Genomic DNA, 22,373 nt, shown 5'->3' with positions numbered 1-22,373 from the left:
TGCATTTACAGCATCATTATTCCCCTTTGGACAGGTTACAGTGACAACAGGAGGAATGGGAACCTAAAGGCAGTATAATAGCCTTTTAGAAAATGGGAGGGACTCACACACAACATAAAAGTCCATGTGGGACAAACAGCTCTTGCTTCAAACGGTGAGTTAATACATTTATCCATTAGCCAGTCCACAATTTATCATGGCCACTTTCAGCAGGAGACAACGTTGGCCAACGTTCAGATAGATATCTATGATATAGAACATATATACTTCTCTGGTATATGTAATAAGCGATCACATCAGCTCGAGTCATGACATTTCTGTCTGCAAAGTTCCACAAAGCATTAGCAACTTGATAACGATTCGGAACACGCCCACCCCTTCACGGAAGTAGCAGATGAGCAATGAGCAACAATGAGGCAGATATTTCACTGGATGGTTAAATATGAAGCATCCGCTTGGTGATTCCACGCACTACCAAATATGGTAGCGAGAGGAAGCCCAATGCCGGGGAGTAGGAGAAGATGGATTTTGGCCGAAATTCTGCAAATGTTCTCATCGATGAAACATTTGATCTCAATACGGTTTTATGAACAGAGTGGACTACGGTTTGTAAACTTTACCCTTTGCAAAAGTTTTTTAAAAATCGTGTTGTTTAGAAGGAGTGCAAATGCGAAATGAGTTATCGCACACGCGCACTTCACAGAGTGGGTGTTCCCTAACGGAAATATGCAGATGCTGCTAGAACGCGCCAATAGGATCTCGCAAGCTCGTGCTTGGCTCTGCCCACTATGGCTCATTTGTTCCCATTGGAAACGACATGCTTTGGTATAAAACTCTTTAGTCAGGTTGGGAGGGAACGAACTAGTAAGGAAAAGTAGCAATCACGACTGACGGACATAAAATTCATACCAACAGAAATCTGTAGTAAATGATAAAGTGACATTTGAGCGTATCGTTCGTCTATTTGTTAGGGTTTTTAAACTTGTTTGCGTGCTTTTGCTACAGTTCACCAGTTTGTTTACATGGTCACGTGAACAGATACGATCTAATAATTCATACTTTCGAAATGTTTCTCACTAGATATGCTTATGTTTTATTAGAATACTTTATATATCCATATTTCTTGCAGCATTGCTATCAAGTTGACAACCCCTCTGAAAGACACACCAACACAGAGATTGGAGAGGTTTGAGCAGGGCGGCCCCTGTGAGCCATGGATAGTACCCTCCGGTTCCTGTCTTATTTCCCAGCAGGATTCACAACTGGCCCCCTGTTGCTAGGCCACCTTTTAGATTAAAAACGCTGCATTTGTCTCCAAATGTGCCTGCAGCACCTGAGACACAACACATGCCCTGTCGTCACCAGAGATTGCTTCCCTTTCCTGGAGACACATGAAGGTGAAGGGCTGCTCCTCTTCCTATAAGGTGTGGCCCGGGGGAAGCTGCGCCTGGGACTGGAGAGACTGAGACGGACGTAAGTTCGGATGATAATAGGATGGACAGCACATAGAGATGGACATGGGCAGCACCTTATTTGATGAGAATGTCACTAATGTCTTTACAATAATGTCACTACACACTTTGTGTGTAGTATCACCCTGGAGTGCAGCCTGCAGATCTGGAGGAGGTACTTCAGAAGGGGGTGGAGACACTGGTCATCGGGCAGGGCATGAGTGAGGCACATTTACCCCAAAAATGTTTATTATATTGACAAGATATTAGAATGACCAATCTAACAATGGAAATAAATGTCCTCAAAGATGGAAGGTAGGTGGGAGGAGAGATCAGGTGTGACTATTCTAACCAATGAGAGCACAGATACGTGTGAACAATAGCCCATAGAGATATATAGAGGACTCATTTTTTTAATTTATTTTTATTTCACCTTTATTTAACCAGGTAGGCTAGTTGAGAACAAGTTCTCATTTGCAACTGCGACCTGGCCAAGATAAAGCATAGCAGTGTGAACAGACAACAGAGTTACACATGGAGTAAACAATTAGCAAGTCAATAACACAGTAGAAAAAAATGGGCAGTCTATATACAATGTGTGCAAAAGGCATGAGGAGGTAGGCGAATAATACAATTTTGCAGATTAACACTGGAGTGATAAATGATCAGATGGGCATGTACAGGTAGAGATATTGGTGTGCAAAAGAGCAGAAAAGTAAATAAATAAAAACAGTATAAAAACAGTATGGGAATGAGGTAGGTGAAAAAGGGTGAGCTATTTACCTATAGACTATGTACAGCTGCAGCGATCGGTTAGCTGCTCGGATAGCTGATGTTTGAAGTTGGTGAGGGAGATAAAAGTCTCCAACTTCAGCGATTTTTACAATTCGTTCCAGTCACAGGCAGCAGAGTACTGGAACGAAAGGCGGCCAAATGAGGTGTTGGCTTTAGGGATGATCAGTGAGATACACCTGCTGGAGCGCGTGCTACGGATGGGTGTTGCCATCGTGACCAGTGAACTGAGATAAGGCGGAGCTTTACCTAGCATGGACTTGTAAATGACCTGGAGCCAGTGGGTCTGGCGACGAATATGTAGTGAGGGCCAGCCGACTAGAGCATACAAGTCGCAGTGGTGGGTGGTATAAGGTGCTTTAGTGACAAAACGGATGGCACTGTGATAGACTGCATCCAGTTTGCTGAGTAGAGTGTTGGAAGCCATTTTGTAGATGACATCGCCGAAGTCGAGGATCGGTAGGATAGTCAGTTTTACTAGGGTAAGCTTGGCAGCGTGAGTGAAGGAGGCTTTGTTGCGGAATAGAAAGCCGACTCTGGATTTGATTTTTGATTGGAGATGTTTGATGTGAGTCTGGAAGGAGAGTTTGCAGTCTAGCCAGACACCTAGGTACTTATAGATGTCCACATATTCAAGGTTGGAACCATCCAGGGTGGTGATGCTAGTCGGGCATGCGGGTGCAGGCAGCGATCGGTTGAAAAGCATGCATTTGGTTTTACTCGCGTTTAAGAGCAGTTGGAGGCCACGGAAGGAGTGCTGTATGGCATTGAAGCTCGTTTGGAGGTTTGATAGCACAGTGTCCAATGACGGGCCGAAAGTATATAGAATGGTGTCGTCTGCGTAGAGGTGGGTCAGGGAATCGCCCGCAGCAAGAGCAACATCATTGATATATACAGAGAAAAGAGTCGGCCCGAGAATTCTATGTATCTGTGCCATTATAGCATCTGACAGCAATAGACATAGCCTCAATGGCAATCTCCTTTATAAAGTAGTACTATATGTTTCTTCATTGACTGATTTTTTTCCCCCAAATCATAGGAATCCCCACCCAGTTGACTACTTTAACATGTTGGAAGCCTTCAAATGGCAATGTCCATGCTAAAGTGGATTAAATCCATGATGAGTCCTCTATATATCTCTATGACAACAGGGACAACTACAATATAGTAGTTTTTGGGTAAGTTGCTGATATGCCACAGGCGTCCACTTATCACTGCATTCATAACAACCTAAACATTACAAAAATGACTTACAATCAAATAAGCCTAATGTAGCAAATTAGCAATTGCATTTTTTGTTAACTAAATTCAAAACTCATTGACCTCCATACAAACATTCCTCACTTCTTGGGCGTATTTGGACGACTGTACGTACATACCCCAACCAGAAGCCATGGATTACAGGCAACATTCGCACTGAGCTAAAGGCTAGAGCTGCCGCTTTCAAGGAGCGGAACTCTAATCCGGAAGCTTATAAGAAATCCCGCTATGCCCTCCGACGGACCATCAAACAGGCAAAGCATCAATACAAGACTAAGATCAAATCGTACTACACCGGCTCCGACGCCAGTCGGATGTGGTAGGGCTTGCAAACTATTACAGACTACAAAAGGGAAGCACAGCCGAGAGTTGCCCATTGACACGAGCCTACCAGACGAGCTAAATAACTTCTAGGCAAGTAACACTGAAACATGCATGAGAGCACCAGCTGTTCCGGACGACTGTGTGATCACTCTCTACAGCCGATGTGAGTAAGACCTTTAAACAGGTCAGGGGTGTGTCTATATGGTCAACATTCACAAGGCCGCAGGGCCAGATGGATTACCAGGACGTGTACTCTGAGCATGCACTGACCAACTGGCAAGTGTCTTCACTGACATTTTCAACCTCTCCCTGTCTGTAATACCAACATGTTTCAAGCAGATCACCATAGTCCCTGTGCCCAAGAACACTAAATTAACCTACCTAAATGACTACCGACCCGTAGCACTTACGTTTGTAGCCATGAAATGCTTTGAAAAGGCTGGTCATGGCTCACATCCCAGAAACCCTAGACCCTCTCCAATTTGCATATCGCACCAACAGATCCACAGATGATGCCATCTCTATTACACTCCACACTGCTCTTTCACACCTGGACAAAAGGATCACCTATGTGAGAATGCTATTCATTGACTACAGCTCAGAGTTCAACACCATAGTGCCCTCAAAGCTCATCACTAAGCTAAGGACCCTGGGACTAAATACCTCTCTCTGCAACTGGATCCTGATCGCACGGCCAGGCACTACTCCAACACTATCATTAAGTTTGCCAATGACACAACAGTGGTAGGCCTGATCACCAACAATGATGAGACAGCCTATACGGAGGAGGTCAGAGACCTGACCTTGTGGTGCAAGGACAACAACCTCTCCCTCAACGTGATCAAGACAAAGGAGATGATTGTGGACTACAGGAAAAGGAGGACTGAGCACCCCCATTCTTATCGACGGGACTGTAGTGGAGCAGGTGGAGAGCTTCAAGTTCCTTGGTGTCCACATCACCAGCAAACTAACATGGTCCAAGCACCCCAAGACAGTCGTGAACAGGGCACAACAAAACCTATTCCCCCTCAAGAGACTGAAAAGATTTTGCATGGGTCCTCAGATCCTCAAAAGGTTTTACAGCTGCACCATCGAGAGCATCCTGACGGTTTGCATCACCGCCTGGTATGGCAACTGCTCGGCCTATGGCTGCGGTACATCACCGGGGTCAAGCTTCCTGCCACCCAGGACCTCTATACCAGGCGGTGTCAGAGGAAGGCCCTAAAAATTGTCCGACTCCAGCCACCCTAGTCATAGACTGTTCTCTCTGCTACCGCACGGCAAGCGGTACCGGAGTGCCAAGTCAAGGTCCAAGAGGCTTCTAAATAGCTTCTACCTCCAAGCCATAAGACTCCTGAACAGCTAGTCAAATGTCAACCCAGACTATTTGCATTGCCCTTCCCCCCACCCTCTTCTACGCTGCTGCTACTCTCTGTTAGTATCTATGCAGTCACTTTAATAACTCTACCTACATGTGCATATTACCTCTGTACCTGTACCTCCTGTATATAGCCCCGCTATTGTTATTGGCTGCTGCTCTTTAATTATTTGTTATTCTCATCTCTTACTCTTTCTTTGGGGGGTTTAACTTTCAAAATACAGAAATCATCCCTTATGATACAAATTGCATCATAAGGGAATGATTTATGTATTTGGAAATGTTACATATCTTGAAAACATGTTTCGCTTGTCAGCAATCAAGTTGAGACTATGTCAACAATGGATTAATGAAACAAAAACAAAATGATAGTTTTCGGGTGGAATTTGTCTTTTAAAGTCAGCTGCAATGTTGCACACGCTCTCTTTAAAAAGGTCCCTTCCTCAACTGTGGACTTTGTGTGACAGAGAGGAGTGGAACTGAGGGTGCTGCAGACCGTGAAGGCCATCACAGAATACAACAACCTGGTTGGCCAGGGAGCCAGGGTGGGTGGCGTCTTCCACTCTACCTGCTGATGAAATCATACCACATACCATCTGGTTTCATTTATTGTCATTCAAAAAAAGTTTGTCCTTAACTATAGCAACTAGGAATAGCAACACATAGATCAGACAGGTGACCTCAGTGATACTCTGGCTTAGTCTCATGCGGAATTCCAAATGGCACCCTATTCCCTTTACAGTAGCCAAAAGTAGTGCACTATATATGGAATAGGGACCTATTTGGGACGCATTCTCATTCTAGTTGAGAATAAAGGCCAGTCAGTTAGTCAGCCAGCCACTAACAAATATATTGTTTTGATAAAATGAACACAGTAAGGAAGCACCAGCTTTGAGGTCTGCACCAATGGCTGAGGAGAAGCAGGTCAGGGGTGGGAGAGGTAGAAGACAACAGACAAGATAGAAAAGACTAGAGGAAGAGGATAGGGAAAGGGAGATGGATGTTTAAAGAGGTGTGTTTGGTGTCAGCGGCAGGCAGGTTTGGGCATGGTGAAGACCTTGACAGGTTTGCTGAAGGGAATGGTTCCCCCAGTGGCACCCTCTGCTGGCTGGAGGCCTTCAGTGCTGCTGTCGCTTTATGCTGTCTTAGAGACAAGATGAGCTGTAGGCCAGCAGCCTCTGATCTGATACGCCTTTGAGAGAAAGACCGAGAGAATGGGGCCGGGGTAAATTTGTGTCCTTACCGGTCCATGCGGAGTGAGACAGGTAAAATGTGTGTGGGTGTGCCCCCCACTAGTCCATGTGCTGTGAGACAGGTAAAATGCGTGTGGGTGTGCCCCCCACTAGTCCATGTGCTGTGAGACAGGTAAAATGTGTGTGGGTGTGCCCCCCACTAGTCCATGTGCTGTGAGACAGGTAAAATGCGTGTGGGTGTGCCCCCCACTAGTCCATGTGCTGTGAGACAGGTAAAATGTGTGTGGGTGTGCCCCCCACTAGTCCATGTGCTGTGAGACAGGTAAAATGCGTGTGGGTGTGCCCCCCACTAGTCCATGTGCTGTGAGACAGGTAAAATGCGTGTGGGTGTGCCCCCCACTAGTCCATGTGCTGTGAGACAGTGTGTGTCCTCACCAGTCCATGAGACAAGTAGACCTGTGTGATGTGGCGGTGTGGTCCAGGACTCCTGAAGTCTCCAGGTTTAGGCTGAATCACATGAGACTGGCCGTCTGGCTACAGTGTGTGTGTGTAAAAGACAAAGCAAACTATTACAACTGGGACAAACACTTCATCCATGAGCAGGAGAGAGGAGATGGCACAGGTTATATACCGCTAGGGTCCTGAACAAAGGCTCCATTCTGATTCTCTACCCTTCACCCAGAAATGTGCATGTACATTGGATTGGTGCAAGCATGGCTGGAAGGAGTTAACACCATATTCCAGTTAATTCCTTTTAAATCCATGAGGGTGAGTGTATGAGTGCACATTTTAGGAGAAGTTTGGAGAATCGGAACGCAGCCAAGGGTTGTGTACCAGAGCCCTTATATAACAGGTTGTGTACCTGTACTTTGTGTTGTGGGGGTCTTGTACGTGCTCCAGCGTAGCGTCGATGTCTAGCGCCACCACCAGGCCAGAGGTGAAACGCAGCGGGTTGTCAGACTCTCCTGTCGGCTCAATGATGGTCGCTGATGCACGCTGGACCTGCCAACCAATACAAACCACACCTGGGTCAAATACCTGTGTGTGTATGTATGTGTTCTGTGTACCTGTTTAGGAAATTGAAGGTTTAAGAAGCCACTCTGTCTCAGTGTGGTCTGAAGAATCTTGACCAGTTCTCCAGGCTTGCAGTCCGACAGCCTGGGACTCACACTCAACAGCTTCCCCACAAAACTTTCCTGGAGGTGGAGCAGCTCCACCACAAACAGCCTGGAGGCATAGAGGTTAGGATTCATCAGAATACCAAAAGAAAAGGGTGTGCTTTCTGCAAGGTCAATGTTGCCACCATGTGGCGATAAATTAAAACAACAATTCAGTTGCCCAATTAATTACAAATGCATCAGTTTCTGCTTCTTTTCTTTTATAGGACAAATATTCTGTCTTTTTTGTTTTCAACGATATCAAACGTTTATGAAATAAAATAGATTAAATGATTGGTAGATGAAATTATGATTAAAAAAAAGAGATAATATACCTCTGAAAGGATTCCACCTTCTGAAGGAACTTCTCACAGACATTGATGAGAGGTTCAACTCTGCAGAGAGATGAGAGGGGTTGAGCTGCTTGACAGTTATAGACATGGACGGTGGGGGTGTTTGTACTAACCCTCGCCTAGTACGGGCAGTCAGAACTCGCTGTAAGGCCTTACTTAGCCTGTAGTCTGACATGGTGTATGGTGGCCACCTGTCTGTTCTCCAGACTATTATATAGGAACACCAGTTTATACGTCTCCTCCAGCATCTACAAACACACACACACACACAACATGACATTATATACACAAAGCTCTGCATATCACATTACTGTCTAGGGTTAACGCCACCGGCTGAAGACACATACATACTGAGTGTACAAAACACTTGCTCTTTCCTTGACAGACTGACCAGGTGACCCTTGTTGATGTCACTTGTTAAATCCACTTCAAACAGTGCAGATGAAGGGGAGGAGACAGGTTAAAGAAGGATTGTTAAGCCTTGAGACAATTGAGATATGGATTGTGTATGTGTGCCTTTCAGAGGGTGAATGGGGAAGACAAAAGATGTGTCTTTAAACGGGATATGGTAGTAAGTGCCAGGTTCACCGGTTTGTGTGTGTCAAGAACGGCAACGCTGCTGGGTTTTTCACACTCAACAGTTTCCCGTGTGTTTCTACGATGGTTCACCACCCAAAGGACATCCAGCCAACTTGACAACTGTGGGACGCATTGGAGTCAACATGGGCCAACATCCCTGTGGAACACTTTAGACACCTTGTAGAGTCCATGGCCAATGAATTGAGGCTGTGCTGAGGGCAAAAGGGGGTGCAACTCAATATTAGGAAGGTGTTCCTAATGCTTTGTACACTCAGTGTATGTGCTCCTCTTCCCACTGGAGACCGGGGTTCAATCCCCCTTCAACCCATATCGCCCAACTGCCTATATCCCTTCCATTTCAAATCTGTCTATCCAGAGAGACACCTTGGTGAGCAGTAGTTGGCAGCGGAGGTAGGTGGCAAAAAAGTCAGCAGCCCCTGCCAGCTGTCTGTAGCTCCCCCAGTCTCTGTAGATCTCTGAGACACACACACACAAAATAGTCACTTCAAAATGTGTTTTTAATGTTTTGATAGTATGTGTGTGTATGATAGTAAAGTTTAGCAGGTCCTGAGCCCCGGGGTCCTGTAGGTTTTGTATGGTGCTAACTCTGCTCAGACTCAGTTGGAGGACCAGCTGAGCAGACTCCACACTCCTGGAACCTTCTATGCCACTCCCACCTGGGGCCTGCTTCCTCCATGGTAACTACACACACACATATACATTACAACACAGTGGGTCTCAGCATGGGTCTACTGTCTGAAAGGGGTGTGTGTGTCTTACCCTGAGAGGAGGTACTAGGTGAGAGAGGCTGTCCCGTAGGTAGGTGTAATGTCTAAAGGTGTGGTCTAAGAACAGAGCTGTCATGGTGGGACAAGACTGAGCTGCGTTGAACACCAGCACCAACACTGCAATATCTGTTACGCTAGGTCAGGACCACACAATAGGTATAGGGGTGTGTGTGTGTGTGTGTGTGTGTGTGTGTGTGTGTGTGTGTGTGTGTGTGTGTGTGTGTGTGTGTGGGATACAGGCAGGGCCGTTCATGTCTGGTTCAGGGGTGTGGAAGTAAGGGTGAGTACTGAGCAGCTCTGGAACCAGCGGTAATACCAGGGTAGGATGACGACAACCTAGAAACTTTAGACACCTAGAGAGATTGAGAGGGGGAGAGATGAAGAGAAAGAGACAGAAAGAGAGTGTTGACTTGTAAAAAGCTTTTTATTGAATCACTTGCAAATTGACACACACACACACACACACACACACACACACACACACACACACACACACACACACACACACACACACACACACACACACACACACACACACACACACACACACACACACACACACACACACAGGCTTACTTCCAGACAGAGTTTCGGTCAGTGGGGTACTTGGTGAGATTTTTCAGCAGCTCCAGCAGAGCCAGTTGGATACACTCTTTAGTCGACACATTGGTGAAACACAGCAACTCATGTAGCGCCTGATGTCACGAGACGAGTCCTACAGGTTACACATTTCAGTTGTTTATTATTATCCATAAAAGTATATATATTGTATCATTTAGAAATGTTCTTCTTTCACCTTGTAAGTGTGAAAAGTGTATGTGTGCGCATGCGTGTGTGTGTTGGTGCGTGCATGTGAGAATCCGCGTGTGTGTGTGTGTATGTCTCCATATTTGTGTTGGTGTGTGTATTACCTCTAGTACAGCCAGTACAGTATCCAGCTGGTCTTCTCTCAGGGTGTTAGTAGAGATCTGTCTGAGGACGTGGATGGACTGCAGCCTGACCGCCTCAATCTCATCGTTAAACATCTCATCGTCCAGGCACATCTCAGCAAAGCTGGCAGATGATTGGGCGAGAGCAGAGAAGGCATCCACAGCAGCAATACGCACCTCTACAGATAAAAAACACACAGGCACATTATCATTTACACACACACACACACAACTCTCTCTCCCTCTCACAGCCTTTACACGGGAGAAAATTAAATAAACATCACACCACACAGAGGCATCCCCCAAACACAAACACTGACACACACACCCTTGCTGATACACATGCACTTACCGTACATCTCGTCCTCCAGTCCGTGTACAAAGGCTCCGCAGGCCCATGAGGCGATCAGGTTGACAGCGGAGGTGTCCACCTTCTCCTTGGGAGCATTATCAGCCCATTTCCTCCCTGAGGAGAACTCACCAGACGCATAGAGCTCCTTGGCCCGCTCACTCATGAGCAGTATGTTTCCTCTGAAATATAGATAACACACACGTACATATATATTATAAACGCAGCAAAAAAAGAAACGTCCTCTCACTGTCAACTACATTTATTTTTAGAAAACATATTTGTATTAACATAACGAGATTCAACAACTGTGACATAAACTGAACAAGTTCCACAGACATGTGACTAACAGAAATGTAATAATGTGTCCCTGAACGCGGGGGGGGTCAGTACAGTCAGTATCTGGTGTAGCCACCAGCCGCATTAAGTACTGCAGTGTATCTCCTCATTGACGGCACCAGATTTGCCAGTTCTTGCTGTGGGATGTTACCCCACTCTTCCACCAAGGCACCTGCAAGTTCACGGACATTTCTGTGGGGGAATGGCCCTAGCCCTCACCCTCCGATCCAACAGTTCCCGGACGTGCTCAATGGGATTGAGATCCAGGCTCTTCGCTGAGCATGGCAGAATACTGACATTCCTGTCTTGCAGGAAATCACTCACAGAACGAGCAGCATGGCTGGTGGCATTGTCGTTGTGCGTTCCTGGTCTAACTCGGGCAGTTGTTGTTGCCATCCTGTACCTGTCATACAGGTGTGATGTTCGGATGTACCGATCCTGTGCAGGTGTTGTTACACGTGGTCTGTCACTGCGAGGACAATCAGCGTACGGTCTCCCTGTAGTGCTGTCTTGGGATTCTCACAGTATGGACATTGCAATGTATTGCCCTGGCCACATCTGCAGTCCTCATGCCTCCTTGCAGCATGCCTAAGGCACGTTCACACAGATGAGCAGGGACCCTGGGCATCTTTCTAGAAAGGCCTCTTTAGTGTCCTACATTTTCATAACTGTGACCTTAATTGCCTACCGTCTGCTGTTAGTGTCTTAACAACCGTTCCACAGGTTGATAGATAATTGTTCGTAAACTCGCTTTTTGAGATGTGCTGCCATTTCCAACGAAGTTAACGTTCGTCGTTTAGCTAACGGTAGCTACTAGTATTTCTTTTTTTTTTGAAAGCTCCCAACACATCGTCATCAAGTGTCGACGGAATACGCAATTCTTGGTATAAATATACTTCCGGTCCCTTAACAAATTCTTTCCTGTCAGCGGCCTCCAGTAAGATGGCTGTGCAAATCTCAAAGAAGAGGAAGGTCAGTTCACATTTCGTCTCAAAATGCTCTTTATAGCGGATGCATTTGTAGCAAATTCGGATGCCATGTGTTAGCAGTATGAATATGGAGTTGGTTGTAGTATTGCTCGGCGTCCTCGTCCCCTAGACCAAAGAGGATTACCACAGATGCTAGCTACGGGTACAGGAATCCTCACTCCGCTAGTGAACGTGTCACGGGTTGCCTTTTATACCGTGCTAGCGAGTAAGCTTAAAATAATTTAGTTGCAACTCTGATTGTTGGAAGTGATGTCTAGATTAGTGGTCAGTGTTTAGTTAGCTAATGTTAAAGTCACACAGGTGGCAGGATACTTTATTTTAACTTTGGCGCTGACGTTACAGTTCACCAGCTCTGTAACTTGTTGGCCAATGATGCTACCTGATGCACGTTCACGAGTGGCTATGTGACTACAGGCATGTTCCCTACAACCTTGTGTTATCCTTCGTTAGTTTGTCGCGGACGGAATCTTCAAAGCCGAGCTGAACGAGTTCCTGACGCGCGAGCTTGCGGAGGATGGGTATTCCGGCGTGGAGGTGCGTGTGACCCCGACCAGGACCGAGATCATAATCCTGGCCACAAGGTAACGTTACTGGTATGTTGGTAGCGAGTGGTGTTATTCAGGCTTTAAAATGTTTATTGTAGTATAATTTATTTGTGTAAGGGTTGGGATTGGGCGGTATCCAGATTATTATACCGTGCCATGCCGAGATATACTGTATTACGGGTAGTGCACACAAGGGGTCAATTTTTTCCCAAACGCAAGCCAGAAGTGTAATGATAATGGTTACAAAATGCGAACAAGTACTAAGGAATGCAGGTGCTAAAATGGAATACAACAACCATACAGTGAAATGCTTACATATGAGCCAACAATGCAGTAATACAAAATATGGATAAGAAATAAAAGTAAGCGGTAATTAAAGAGCACCAGTAAAATAACAATAGCGGGACATTACAGAGTCAATGTGGGGTGGCACATTGATGATAACAACAGTAGCAGCGGTGTGGGGGACAATGCAAATAGTATGGGTAGCCATTTGATTAGGTGTTCAGGAGTCTGGATTGGAGATAGAAGCTCTGACACACTGGTATAGAGGTCCTGGATGGCAGGAAGCTTGGCCCCAGTGATGTACTGGGCTGTTCACACTTCCCTCTGTAGTGCCCTGCGGACGGTTGGGATCTGGAGACTGGCTAGGCCACTCCAGGACCTTGAAATACTTCTTACGAAGCCACTCCTTTGTTGCCCGGGCAGTGTGTTTGGGGTCATTGTCACGCTGAAAGACCCAGCCACGTTTCAACTTCAATGCCCTTGCTGATGGTAGGCTTGGTTACTTTGATCCCAGCTCTCTGCAGGTCATTCACTAGGTCCCCCCTGTGTGGTTCTGGGATTTTTGCTCACCGTTCTTGTGATCGTTTTGACCCCACGGAGTGAGCTCTTGCGTGGAGCCCCAGATCGAGGGAGATTATCAGTGGTCTTGTATGTCTTCCATTTCCTAATAATTTCTCCCACAGTTGATTTCTTCAAACCAAGCTGCTTACCTATTGCAGATTCATTCTTCCCAGCCTGTTGCAGGTCTACAATTTTGTTTCTGGTGTCCTTTGACAGCTCTTTGGTCTTGGCCATAGTGGAGTTTGGAGTGTGACTGTTTGAGGTTGTGGACAGGTGTCTTATACTGATTTTCTGGATTTTTTTCCCCCTAATTTTGTCTGTCAGAGTTGAAGTGTACCTATGAGAAATTACAGGCCTCATCTTTTTAAGTGGGAGAACTTGCACAATTGGTGGCTGACTAAATACTTTTTTGCCCCACTGTATATTGCATCATCTGTGGATCTGTTGGGGTGGTATGCAAATTGGAGTAGGTCTAGGGTTTCTGGGATAATGGTGTTTATGTGAGCCATGACCTGCCTTTCAAAGCACTTCATGGTTATAGACGTGAGTGCTACGGGTCGGTAGTCATTTAGGCAGGTTACCTCAGTGTTCTTGGGCACAGGCACTATGGTGGTTTGCTTAAAACATGGTGGTATTAGACTCGGACAGGGAGAGGTTGAAAGTGTCAGTGAAGACACTTGCTAGTTGGTCAGCGCATGCTCGCAGTACATGTCTTGGTAATCTGTCTGGCCCTGCAGCCTTGTGAATGTTGACCATATAGACGCACCCCATGTCTTTTAATAAAATCAACTATCTACTGAGCTTGTCTGATGCTTTAAGCATGCTGTTTGATTAAATAATTAAGATCCCTGTTCCCGACCATCCTCCTGCAGCGGACCCCGCAGATTCTGCCATTATGCTCCTGCTGTTGCCGGTAATAGGTCGGCAACCATTTCCATTTTGAATATGAGTTATGATTTTCGTGGAACAGTTTCATTTATTTTATTATGGTCTTTCTCTCAAAATCATTATCATTTGGTTAATCAAAGTTCTATGTAATTGAAATCTAAAATTAACTTATCGCCAACTATGTTAACCTCTTGCTCCTACCTGACACGCAGGCGTCCCATCTAGACATCTGGAAATGCAAATGCGCTACGCTAAATGCTAATAGCACTCGTTAAAACTCACAAGTTCATTAAAATACAAATGCAGGGTATTGAATTAAAGCTACACTCGTTGTGAATCCAGGCAACAAGTCAGATTTTTAAAATGTTTTTCGGTGAAAGCATGAGAAGCTATTATCTGATAGCATGTAACACCCCAAAAGACCCGCAGGGATGTAAACAAAATAATTAGCATAGTCGGCGCTACACAAAACGCAAAATAAAATATAAAACATTCATTACCTTTGACCATCTTCTTTGTTGGCACTCCTAGATGTCCCATAAACACTATTGGGTCTTTTTTCAATTAAATCGGTCCATATATAGCCTAGATATCGATCTATGAAGACTGTGATCAACGCAAAAAATAGCGCTTTATAACGTAACGTCATTTTTTTAAATTAAAAAAGTCAACGATAAACTTTCACACAACACTTCGAAATACTTTTGTAATGCAACTTTAGGTATTAGTAAACGTTAATAAGCGATCAAATTGATCACGAGGCGATGTATATTCTATAGCTGTACATCTGGAAATAATGTCTGGGTAAATCTCAACCAAAATATCTGGTCGGAGACCTGAAGAAATGGGCTGTCTCTTGTTCGTTTGACCAGGAAACAAATCGTAGGCAAATGACAAGACTGTTGACATCGTGTGGAAGCTGTAGGTATTGCAACCTCGGCCCCATTTAATGTGGTTCACCTTTATCAATCGATTGAAGTGGCGCATGGATATATTTTTCCATTTTCAGTGATCAGATTTTCCTGCACTTTTCGAAGAAACGCACGTTCTGTTAGTCACAGCCGTGATTTAACCAGTTTTATAAACGTCTAAGTGTTTTCTATCCACACATACTAATCATATGCATATACTATATTCCTGGCATGAGCAGCAGGGTGCTGAAATGTTGCGCGATTTTTAACAGAATGTTCGAAAAAGTAGGGGGTAGGAGTAACAGGTTAAAAAGTAGCCTACATAAAGCAAATTTTAAAAAACATTACAGAATGCTGGCAGAAAATACCCTATCAATCACATTGGCTATTCATGGCATTTCTGAAAGAACTTGAAACATTGTATCTACTGTGTTCACCAGAAGGTGCTAGTGGACAGACACCGCTATAGGCTATTTATTTGTGAAAGGAATAAGTAATCCAGTCGAAACGTCATTAAAATACCAGACCAGAGCTTTACATTTTCCCCTTTCATGACGAGTGGTTATCAAAAGGGAGAGACGTGTAAATATTTTTCTAATGCATTGAGAATGACGATAGTTCCTCGATGGATTCGAAAACAGATATAGTTTTGATGTGAAGAACATTGCTTTGAGAAGCTCCGTAGCTCATTAGTGGTGGTGAGTATTTTGGATTGTCTTAACTATCAGACATTCGCAGATGGCCACATTTATGGCCTACATTTAGGCACAGGTCAGGTAGCCTGGGCCTACTTCTATGTGTAATCATGTGCGCGTCCTTACTCGACATTGACAGTAGCGCTTCAAACAAAATACAATAAATTGACAACTTGTGAATGAAATGAAATAAATCATGTTTCTCACAAGTGTAGCATGTTTTGTGAGCTCTGGAAACAACGTGTCAACTCCCATAATGAGAACAATAAACAACTAATAATAATTGAATGCATTAACTTAAATCACCAAAACCAAACATTCTGGAGTGAGATGTTTCTTATGCCACACTACCCTTATCTTAGCCACACTCCCCTTCTTGGACAGTGTTATTTAGACTGTCTCGTGTGCAACTGCTCAACACAAAAAAATCGTGTTTAGGTGACGAGTTAGAGATATGGTGGGTTAGCGTTTGGCCAAGTGTTTTTATCATAATGAGAACACTGGCGCCTTCCAGCTACTGTCCTGCACCATTCAAACTAATCTGCGTTTACTAACTCAAACATTTTTAAATATTAAAAACCTGTTAAATACGGCTTGAGCTTTCAGAAAGACAAAATACACTGATTGCATACAAAGCACGTTTAGAAATGGTGGTCCTTCTGTAGCTCAGTTGGTAGAGCATGGTGCTTGTAACGCCAGGGTAGTGGGTTCGATCCCCGGGACCACCCATACGTAGAATGTATGCACACATGACTGTAAGTCGCTTTGGATAAAAGCGTCTGCTAAATGGCATATATATATATATATATAAATGGATTATTGTTGTTTCAGGACCCAGAATGTTCTGGGAGAGAAGGGCCGTCGCATCCGGGAGCTGACCGCTGTTGTTCAGAAGAGGTTTGGCTTCCCAGAGGGCAACGTGGAGGTAATCGCACACTACTGACATGCATCCACCGGACACACTACAGCTGCTTATGTGTAAACATTAGACATGCTCCTTAACCCCAACATCAAGGAGCTGACAGCTGTGGTTCAGAAGAGGTTTGGCTTCTGGAGGACAGGAATATGACTGAAGTTTAAATTTAAACAAGTGTGAATTCCACATTGGGGATGATTTTAAATGTGTTAATCAACTTACAACAACCAACCTCAAGTGTGTGTCTGAAGGTAGTTTAGACTGGAGAAGCTCTAGCGTTTGCCTTTGCACCAGACTGTTAACCAGGAACCACTTTCCTTCAGTGATGATACGATGACGAGTCGGAATGGACACGGTTTGTCTCTGGGGTCACTGGGTCAGGGACGCGTTCTGTGTCTCTGGGTTCAGTTCCCCAGAACAGCGTGTCTCTTCAGTTGAAGACATCGAGGCATTTGTCTGAGAAGGACTCAATCCAGTATAGGAAATGTGTGGATTCAGATGTTTTCTTGTTAGGTAGTCAGGTGGCTAGTTGGGTAAGAAGGTAGTCAGCGACGTATGAAGTAGTCTGCGTTCTAGATACTCTTTCCACAACACTTTTACAAACGTGAATCGTGAGGCTACACTTCTCTGCTGTGGTGGTCCCGTGGCTATCACACTGCAGCAGCCACACCAAGCTCTCAAGCATTAGGCTGTGTAGCCTCTCCCGCTCTCTGTATGTGTAGAAGGTTAACTTCCCCACTCTCTCCCTCTAGCTGTATGCTGAGAAGGTTGCAACACGAGGTCTGTGTGCCATTGCTCAGGCTGAGTCCCTGCGCTACAAGTTGCTGGGAGGACTGGCTGTACGTAGGTAAGACAAACCCTGGACTGTGAGCTCTAACATGTTGCACCTAGACACTGCTTCATGGTCAGTTATGCATTAACCTGTAATGGAGCAGGTTTCACTCTGTAATGCTACAGGTTAGGATTTGGGAAGGTAAGCAGGTTCTATATCTATCTTAGGCAGCCCCTGGTTAGCTTAGCATGCTAACATGAGTGTCTCTTGGAATCCATTGAGCAGAACATACCCCTGCTGTTACAGTCCACTTTCTTGAACTTTCTCATGATATGAAGTAGAATGTCTCCCTTCGGTGATGATACGATGACGAGTCGGAATGGGACAGTCAGTCTCTGCGGTCACTAGGTCAGGGACACGTTCTGTGTCTCTGGGTTCAGTTCCCCAGAGCAGCGTGTCTCTTCAGTTGAAGACATTGAGGCATTTGTCTGAGAAGGGCCAGCAAAATTGCTCATAATGTTAGATGTGATCTCATAGTTGCCATGAGTATTAACTATTTTCTTTTTCACTTACACCCCCCTCCCCTTCATCCTCTCTCGCCCTCCCCCACCCGCTGGCTGCCTTTTCTCCACCTTCACCATCCCTCTTTCCATCCCTTTCCTCCTTCTATCCCTCTTCCAGGGCTTGCTATGGTGTGCTGAGGTTCATCATGGAGAGTGGCTCTAAGGGTTGTGAAGTGGTAGTTTCTGGGAAGCTGAGGGGTCAGAGGGCCAAGTCAATGAAATTTGTTGATGGCCTGATGATCCACAGTGGAGACCCAGTCAACTACTATGTAGACACTGCTGTACGCCACGTCCTGCTCCGACAGGGTGAGTACCAAATCAACCCCTATACCCCACCTCTAGACAATACTACTAATGGTTAGACAGTGAATACCAAATCAACCCCTATACCCTACCCCTAGATTATTCTGCTCTGTCAAGGTGAGTCATCAACAGTATAATATTTGGCCTGTTGCTTATGAAGATGAAATGTTTTCCTTCGGTGATGATACGATGACGAGTCGGAATGGACACGGTTTGTCTCTGGGGTCACTGGGTCAGGGACACGTTCTGTGTCTCTGGGTTCAGTTCCCCAGAGCAGCGTGTCTCTTCAGTTGAAGACATCGAGGCATTTGTCTGAGAAGGGCCAGGAATTACTTAAGTCTAGTTATATTATGATCAACCTCTTTCTTGCTACTCTACACACAGGCTAACCCTCATACTCTATTCTACATGCTTCCTGGTTCTGCGTAACTTTTGGGTAGAGGGCACTGATATGTTCATGTATGTGTTTTTGTCTGTCAGGTGTGCTGGGCATCAAGGTGAAAATCATGTTACCATGGGACCCCAGTGGTAAGATCGGCCCCAAGAAGCCTCTGCCAGACCATGTGAGCATTGTGGAGCCCAAAGACGAGACTATCCCCTCCACCCCTGTGTCTGAGCAGAAGGGGGCTAAGCCAGAAGCCCCAGCAGCCATGCCACCGACTCCTGTACCCACCGCATAGACAGGTACTATACTCTAACCCAGCCACCGTATAGTAGAAGTGTACTGTAAATCAGTCTCAACTGGTTTTGCCTCAGGACCCAAATTTAACCAGTGACTCAAAATTTGCATTGTTGGGGATCACCACAAATGAAATCTGGGAGATCATTTTAAAATCTAGATTGATGAAGTATTAATTGTGGAGAAGGCTTGTGGTAGTGAAAGGACTCCCCATGATTGTCTCGTTTTAAAATGCTCCCTCAAAGCGTTGATCTCAGGGTGGGATACACAGTTTGTTTAGTTTTGTTTACGCTTCCCTTCTGTGATGATACGATGACGAGTCTGAATGGGACACAGCCTGTCTGGGGTCACTGGGTCAGGGTCACGTTCTGTGTCTCTGGGTTCAGTTCCCCAGAACAGCGTGTCTCTTCAGTTGAAGACATCGAGGCATTTGTCTGAGAAGGGCTTCCTGAATCTGAATTTATCAAGTATGTGCGTCTCAAATGGTACCACATTCCCTTAATTTTGCACTACTTTTGACCAGGACCCATAGAGCTCCGTTCCAAGTCAGTAAAGTGTATTTGGAATGGGGTGCCATTTGAGTCAGACAATATACTGGTGGCGGAATTGACGCTGAGGATGTTTCTAGACCGTTGCGCATTTAGCTAAGCTACTGTATGTTGTGTATAATTCACAAACTGATTCTGGTAGGGTTAGGGATGGTGTCCTAATGTCGGATATTCTGTCTTTTCTTCTCCAGGTGACAACCATTTGTTCAGATGAAAGCAGGACCCTGCATTTTCTTTCTGTACAAAAATAAAACCTGGAAAATACACCTTGTCTGTCAACTTTCTGTTCCATCTAGAAGAAAAAGAAACGCACACCTATTAAGACTGGCTAGCAGAGTAGAAGACTTGAAAATAAATGAGAGCCGCACACTCTAGGAGCTCAGATGCAAAAATGTAATTACCAACGTTTCGACAGCCAAGCTGTCTTCATCAGGATATAATCACAAACACTGCGGGATGACTCGTAAATGTGTCAAAAGACACAGGTGTCTGTAATCATGGCCAAGAGTGGCCTAATATTGGTTAATAATCAAATATTAAAATGTCAGACAAAGAACAGCATAAAAACAACAAATGGATAGCATACGATCATAGATTACATTGACTACATAAGCTTACAAACAATTACAATGGCAAAGTCCCAATAATGTCTTCAGATCAAAGTCTACTTTGAGACCGAAGGGAGCAAGGGTCTTTAAATTAAAGATCCAGGCAGCCTCTCGTTTTAACAATAAATTATCAAGGTCACCCCCTCTCCGAGGGAGGGTGACATGTTCGATGCCAATATAACGCAGAGACTAAATCGAGTGGCCTGCCTCCAAGAAGTGGGCCGCAACTGGATAAGTAAAGTTTTTACACTTAATGGTGCTACGATGCTCTGAGATACGTACTTTTAATTCGCACCACAGGGACAAGTTATACGATAAATAACTGCCTTAGTGGAGCACGTAATAACACCTTTTATTGGGATCGATTTCCCTGTTTGTGGGTGTTTGAAGGATCTACATTTACAAGTGCCATTGCATTGAGCACAGCCATTACATTTGTAATTTTCATCCAGTAGGGGCGCAAATAGACGATGTTCAAGAATATCTTGGGGTGGTAAATCAGAATTTACCAATTGGTCTGAGATTTCTGCCCCGTGAGAATACGACCAAGGGAAGGTCAGAAAACGCATTACCGGGACGATCATCGGATTTTAGGATGTGCCAATGTTTGAACAATTCCCTTAATTTGTTCAGAGCACTTTGAATAGCAGGTAATTAGAATGCAAGAATGCGTCTTTGCGAGACTGACCTTGAAAAAGGTAATGTTTTGAATTTTCTCAATGGCAATGTTAATCTGATCATTCTTGTAGCCCCTTTCCTTGAACCTTCTTTGCATCTCAGACAAATTTCTGTCAAATTTAAGGGAAGTGGGTGACAATGATCAGCCCTCAAACTGTTACGATCAGTAGGCTTCCTGTAAAGATCAGTGTATAGAACATTATCTTCACACAAGATCAGAAGATCAAGAAAACTGATTCGACGTGTATCAGATTGTATAGTAAATCTCAGATGCTCAGAACAAGAGTTAATAAAAGCATGGAACGCCTGGAGCTGTTTTGCATCACCCCTCTATAGAACAAAAATATCATCAATGTACTGTTACCAAATAATGATCTGAGGCAAAACATTTTTGAGTGGATTGAAAATGGACTGTTTCTCCATTTAACCTACATAGAAATTAGCATAGTTAGGAGCCATGGGGGACCCCATAGCAGTACCTTTCGTCTGTATAAAGAAATCATTTAGAAACATGAAATAATTATGCATTAGTACTATTTTAGCCAATGTTACAATGCATGCACTGGAAGGTAGTTCATTAGGGTCACGTTGCAGAAGAAAATGTTCCATAGCTTCAATACTGCCCTCGTGTGGAATATTTATGTATAATGACTCAACATCAAAAGTAACTAACAAGGTATTCTCAGGGAGAGGATCAAGAGATTCAATGACAGCGACCATACTGCCGGTGTCCTTTACAAAGGAGGGGAGCTGTTCTGCGAGTGGTCTAATAAAAAAGTCATCAAAAGTAGATAGAGGGGCCGTTACTGCATCAATGCCCGCTACAATAGGGCGCCCTGGAGGTTGTGTAATTTCGGCAAAGTATAGAAAGTGGCAATTTTTGGGTGTTGAATAGCCAAAAAAAGCATGTTATTTTTTTGGTTGTCTGATCAGAACTTACATACCCATCTAGGACAGTAAAGATAGTATTCTGAAATTGGGAAGTGAGGTCACTTCTGAGTGTCTTGTAAAAGGTGTTGTCAAGCAGCTGTCTATGACACTCATGTACATAAGCTGTCCTATCCATGACTACAACCGACCCACCCTTATCAGCGGGACGAATAAGGACTGACTTATCGAATTGTAAATCAAGCAAAGTTTGTTTTTCATTCTTAGGTAAATTATGGAAAGATTTGGATCCCTGTTTATTCTGGAGATGTCCAACATTTTCCACAAGTCTGCAATATGTCTCGATAGAGTGATTGCGATTGGCTGGAGGTATAAATGAACTTGCTTATTAAAGGAGTCGGAGTATGTGCAGGAGAGCAACCTACTGGTTCAATAGAAGTGTCAGAATTAGGGGAGCTGAAGTATTCTCTTAAACGGATGTTTCTAAAAAAAAAAAAAAACGTCAACATGTCTACCTTAACATCAAAATCGTTGCGCTGGCTTGTAGGCGCAAAAGATAACCCTTTATTAAGCAAAGAGACATGGGCAGGGCTCAATATCTTGCTTGATAAATTAAAGAGACTCAGTCCCGTGGGTTCTGGGACTGTGTGAA

The 22,373-nt window shown here is 44.6% G+C and overlaps 1 protein-coding gene, 4 non-coding genes and 1 pseudogene across 5 annotated transcripts; 5 read left to right on the top strand and 1 right to left on the bottom strand.

The window, feature by feature from the left end:
* Positions 1-1,681: 1,681 nt before the first annotated feature.
* Positions 1,682-11,570, bottom strand: LOC118397362 (integrator complex subunit 4-like; annotated as a pseudogene).
* A 156-nt stretch (positions 11,571-11,726) lies between these two features.
* Positions 11,727-19,811, top strand: LOC118397363 (40S ribosomal protein S3-like). The gene is made up of 7 exons (XM_035792020.2): positions 11,727-11,864; positions 12,332-12,462; positions 16,598-16,691; positions 17,435-17,529; positions 18,136-18,323; positions 18,801-19,004; positions 19,739-19,811. The coding sequence occupies exons 1-6, from the start codon at positions 11,835-11,837 to the stop codon at positions 18,998-19,000; spliced, it is 738 nt and encodes a 245-aa protein (XP_035647913.1). The 5' UTR covers positions 11,727-11,834; the 3' UTR covers positions 19,001-19,004; positions 19,739-19,811.
* Positions 17,000-17,147, top strand: LOC118397600 (small nucleolar RNA SNORD15). Its single transcript, XR_004828444.1, has one exon. It is a non-coding gene; the product is annotated as a small nucleolar RNA SNORD15 (small nucleolar RNA).
* On the top strand, positions 17,805-17,951 carry LOC118397601 (small nucleolar RNA SNORD15). The gene has a single exon (XR_004828445.1). It is a non-coding gene; the product is annotated as a small nucleolar RNA SNORD15 (small nucleolar RNA).
* Positions 18,494-18,641, top strand: LOC118397602 (small nucleolar RNA SNORD15). Its single transcript, XR_004828446.1, has one exon. It is a non-coding gene; the product is annotated as a small nucleolar RNA SNORD15 (small nucleolar RNA).
* LOC118397615 (small nucleolar RNA SNORD15) lies at positions 19,296-19,442 on the top strand. The gene has a single exon (XR_004828457.1). It is a non-coding gene; the product is annotated as a small nucleolar RNA SNORD15 (small nucleolar RNA).
* Positions 19,812-22,373: the final 2,562 nt, after the last annotated feature.

This window comes from Oncorhynchus keta, chromosome 18 (genome assembly GCF_023373465.1).
Source record: "Oncorhynchus keta strain PuntledgeMale-10-30-2019 chromosome 18, Oket_V2, whole genome shotgun sequence".
In the NCBI taxonomy this organism is placed as follows: Eukaryota; Metazoa; Chordata; class Actinopteri; order Salmoniformes; family Salmonidae; genus Oncorhynchus; species Oncorhynchus keta.
The sequence above is the reverse complement of the archived record's forward strand: the minus strand, read 5'-3'. Positions and strand labels throughout refer to the sequence as shown.

Coding starts and splice junctions, on each gene's coding strand:
- LOC118397363 (XM_035792020.2), top strand. CDS start 11,835: ATGGCTGTGCAAATCTCAAAGAAGAGGAAG. Junction 17,530..18,135: donor GGAGGACTGGCTGTACGTAG/GTAAGACAAACC, acceptor TCCCTCTTCCAG/GGCTTGCTATGGTGTGCTGA. Junction 18,324..18,800: donor CCACGTCCTGCTCCGACAGG/GTGAGTACCAAA, acceptor TTTGTCTGTCAG/GTGTGCTGGGCATCAAGGTG.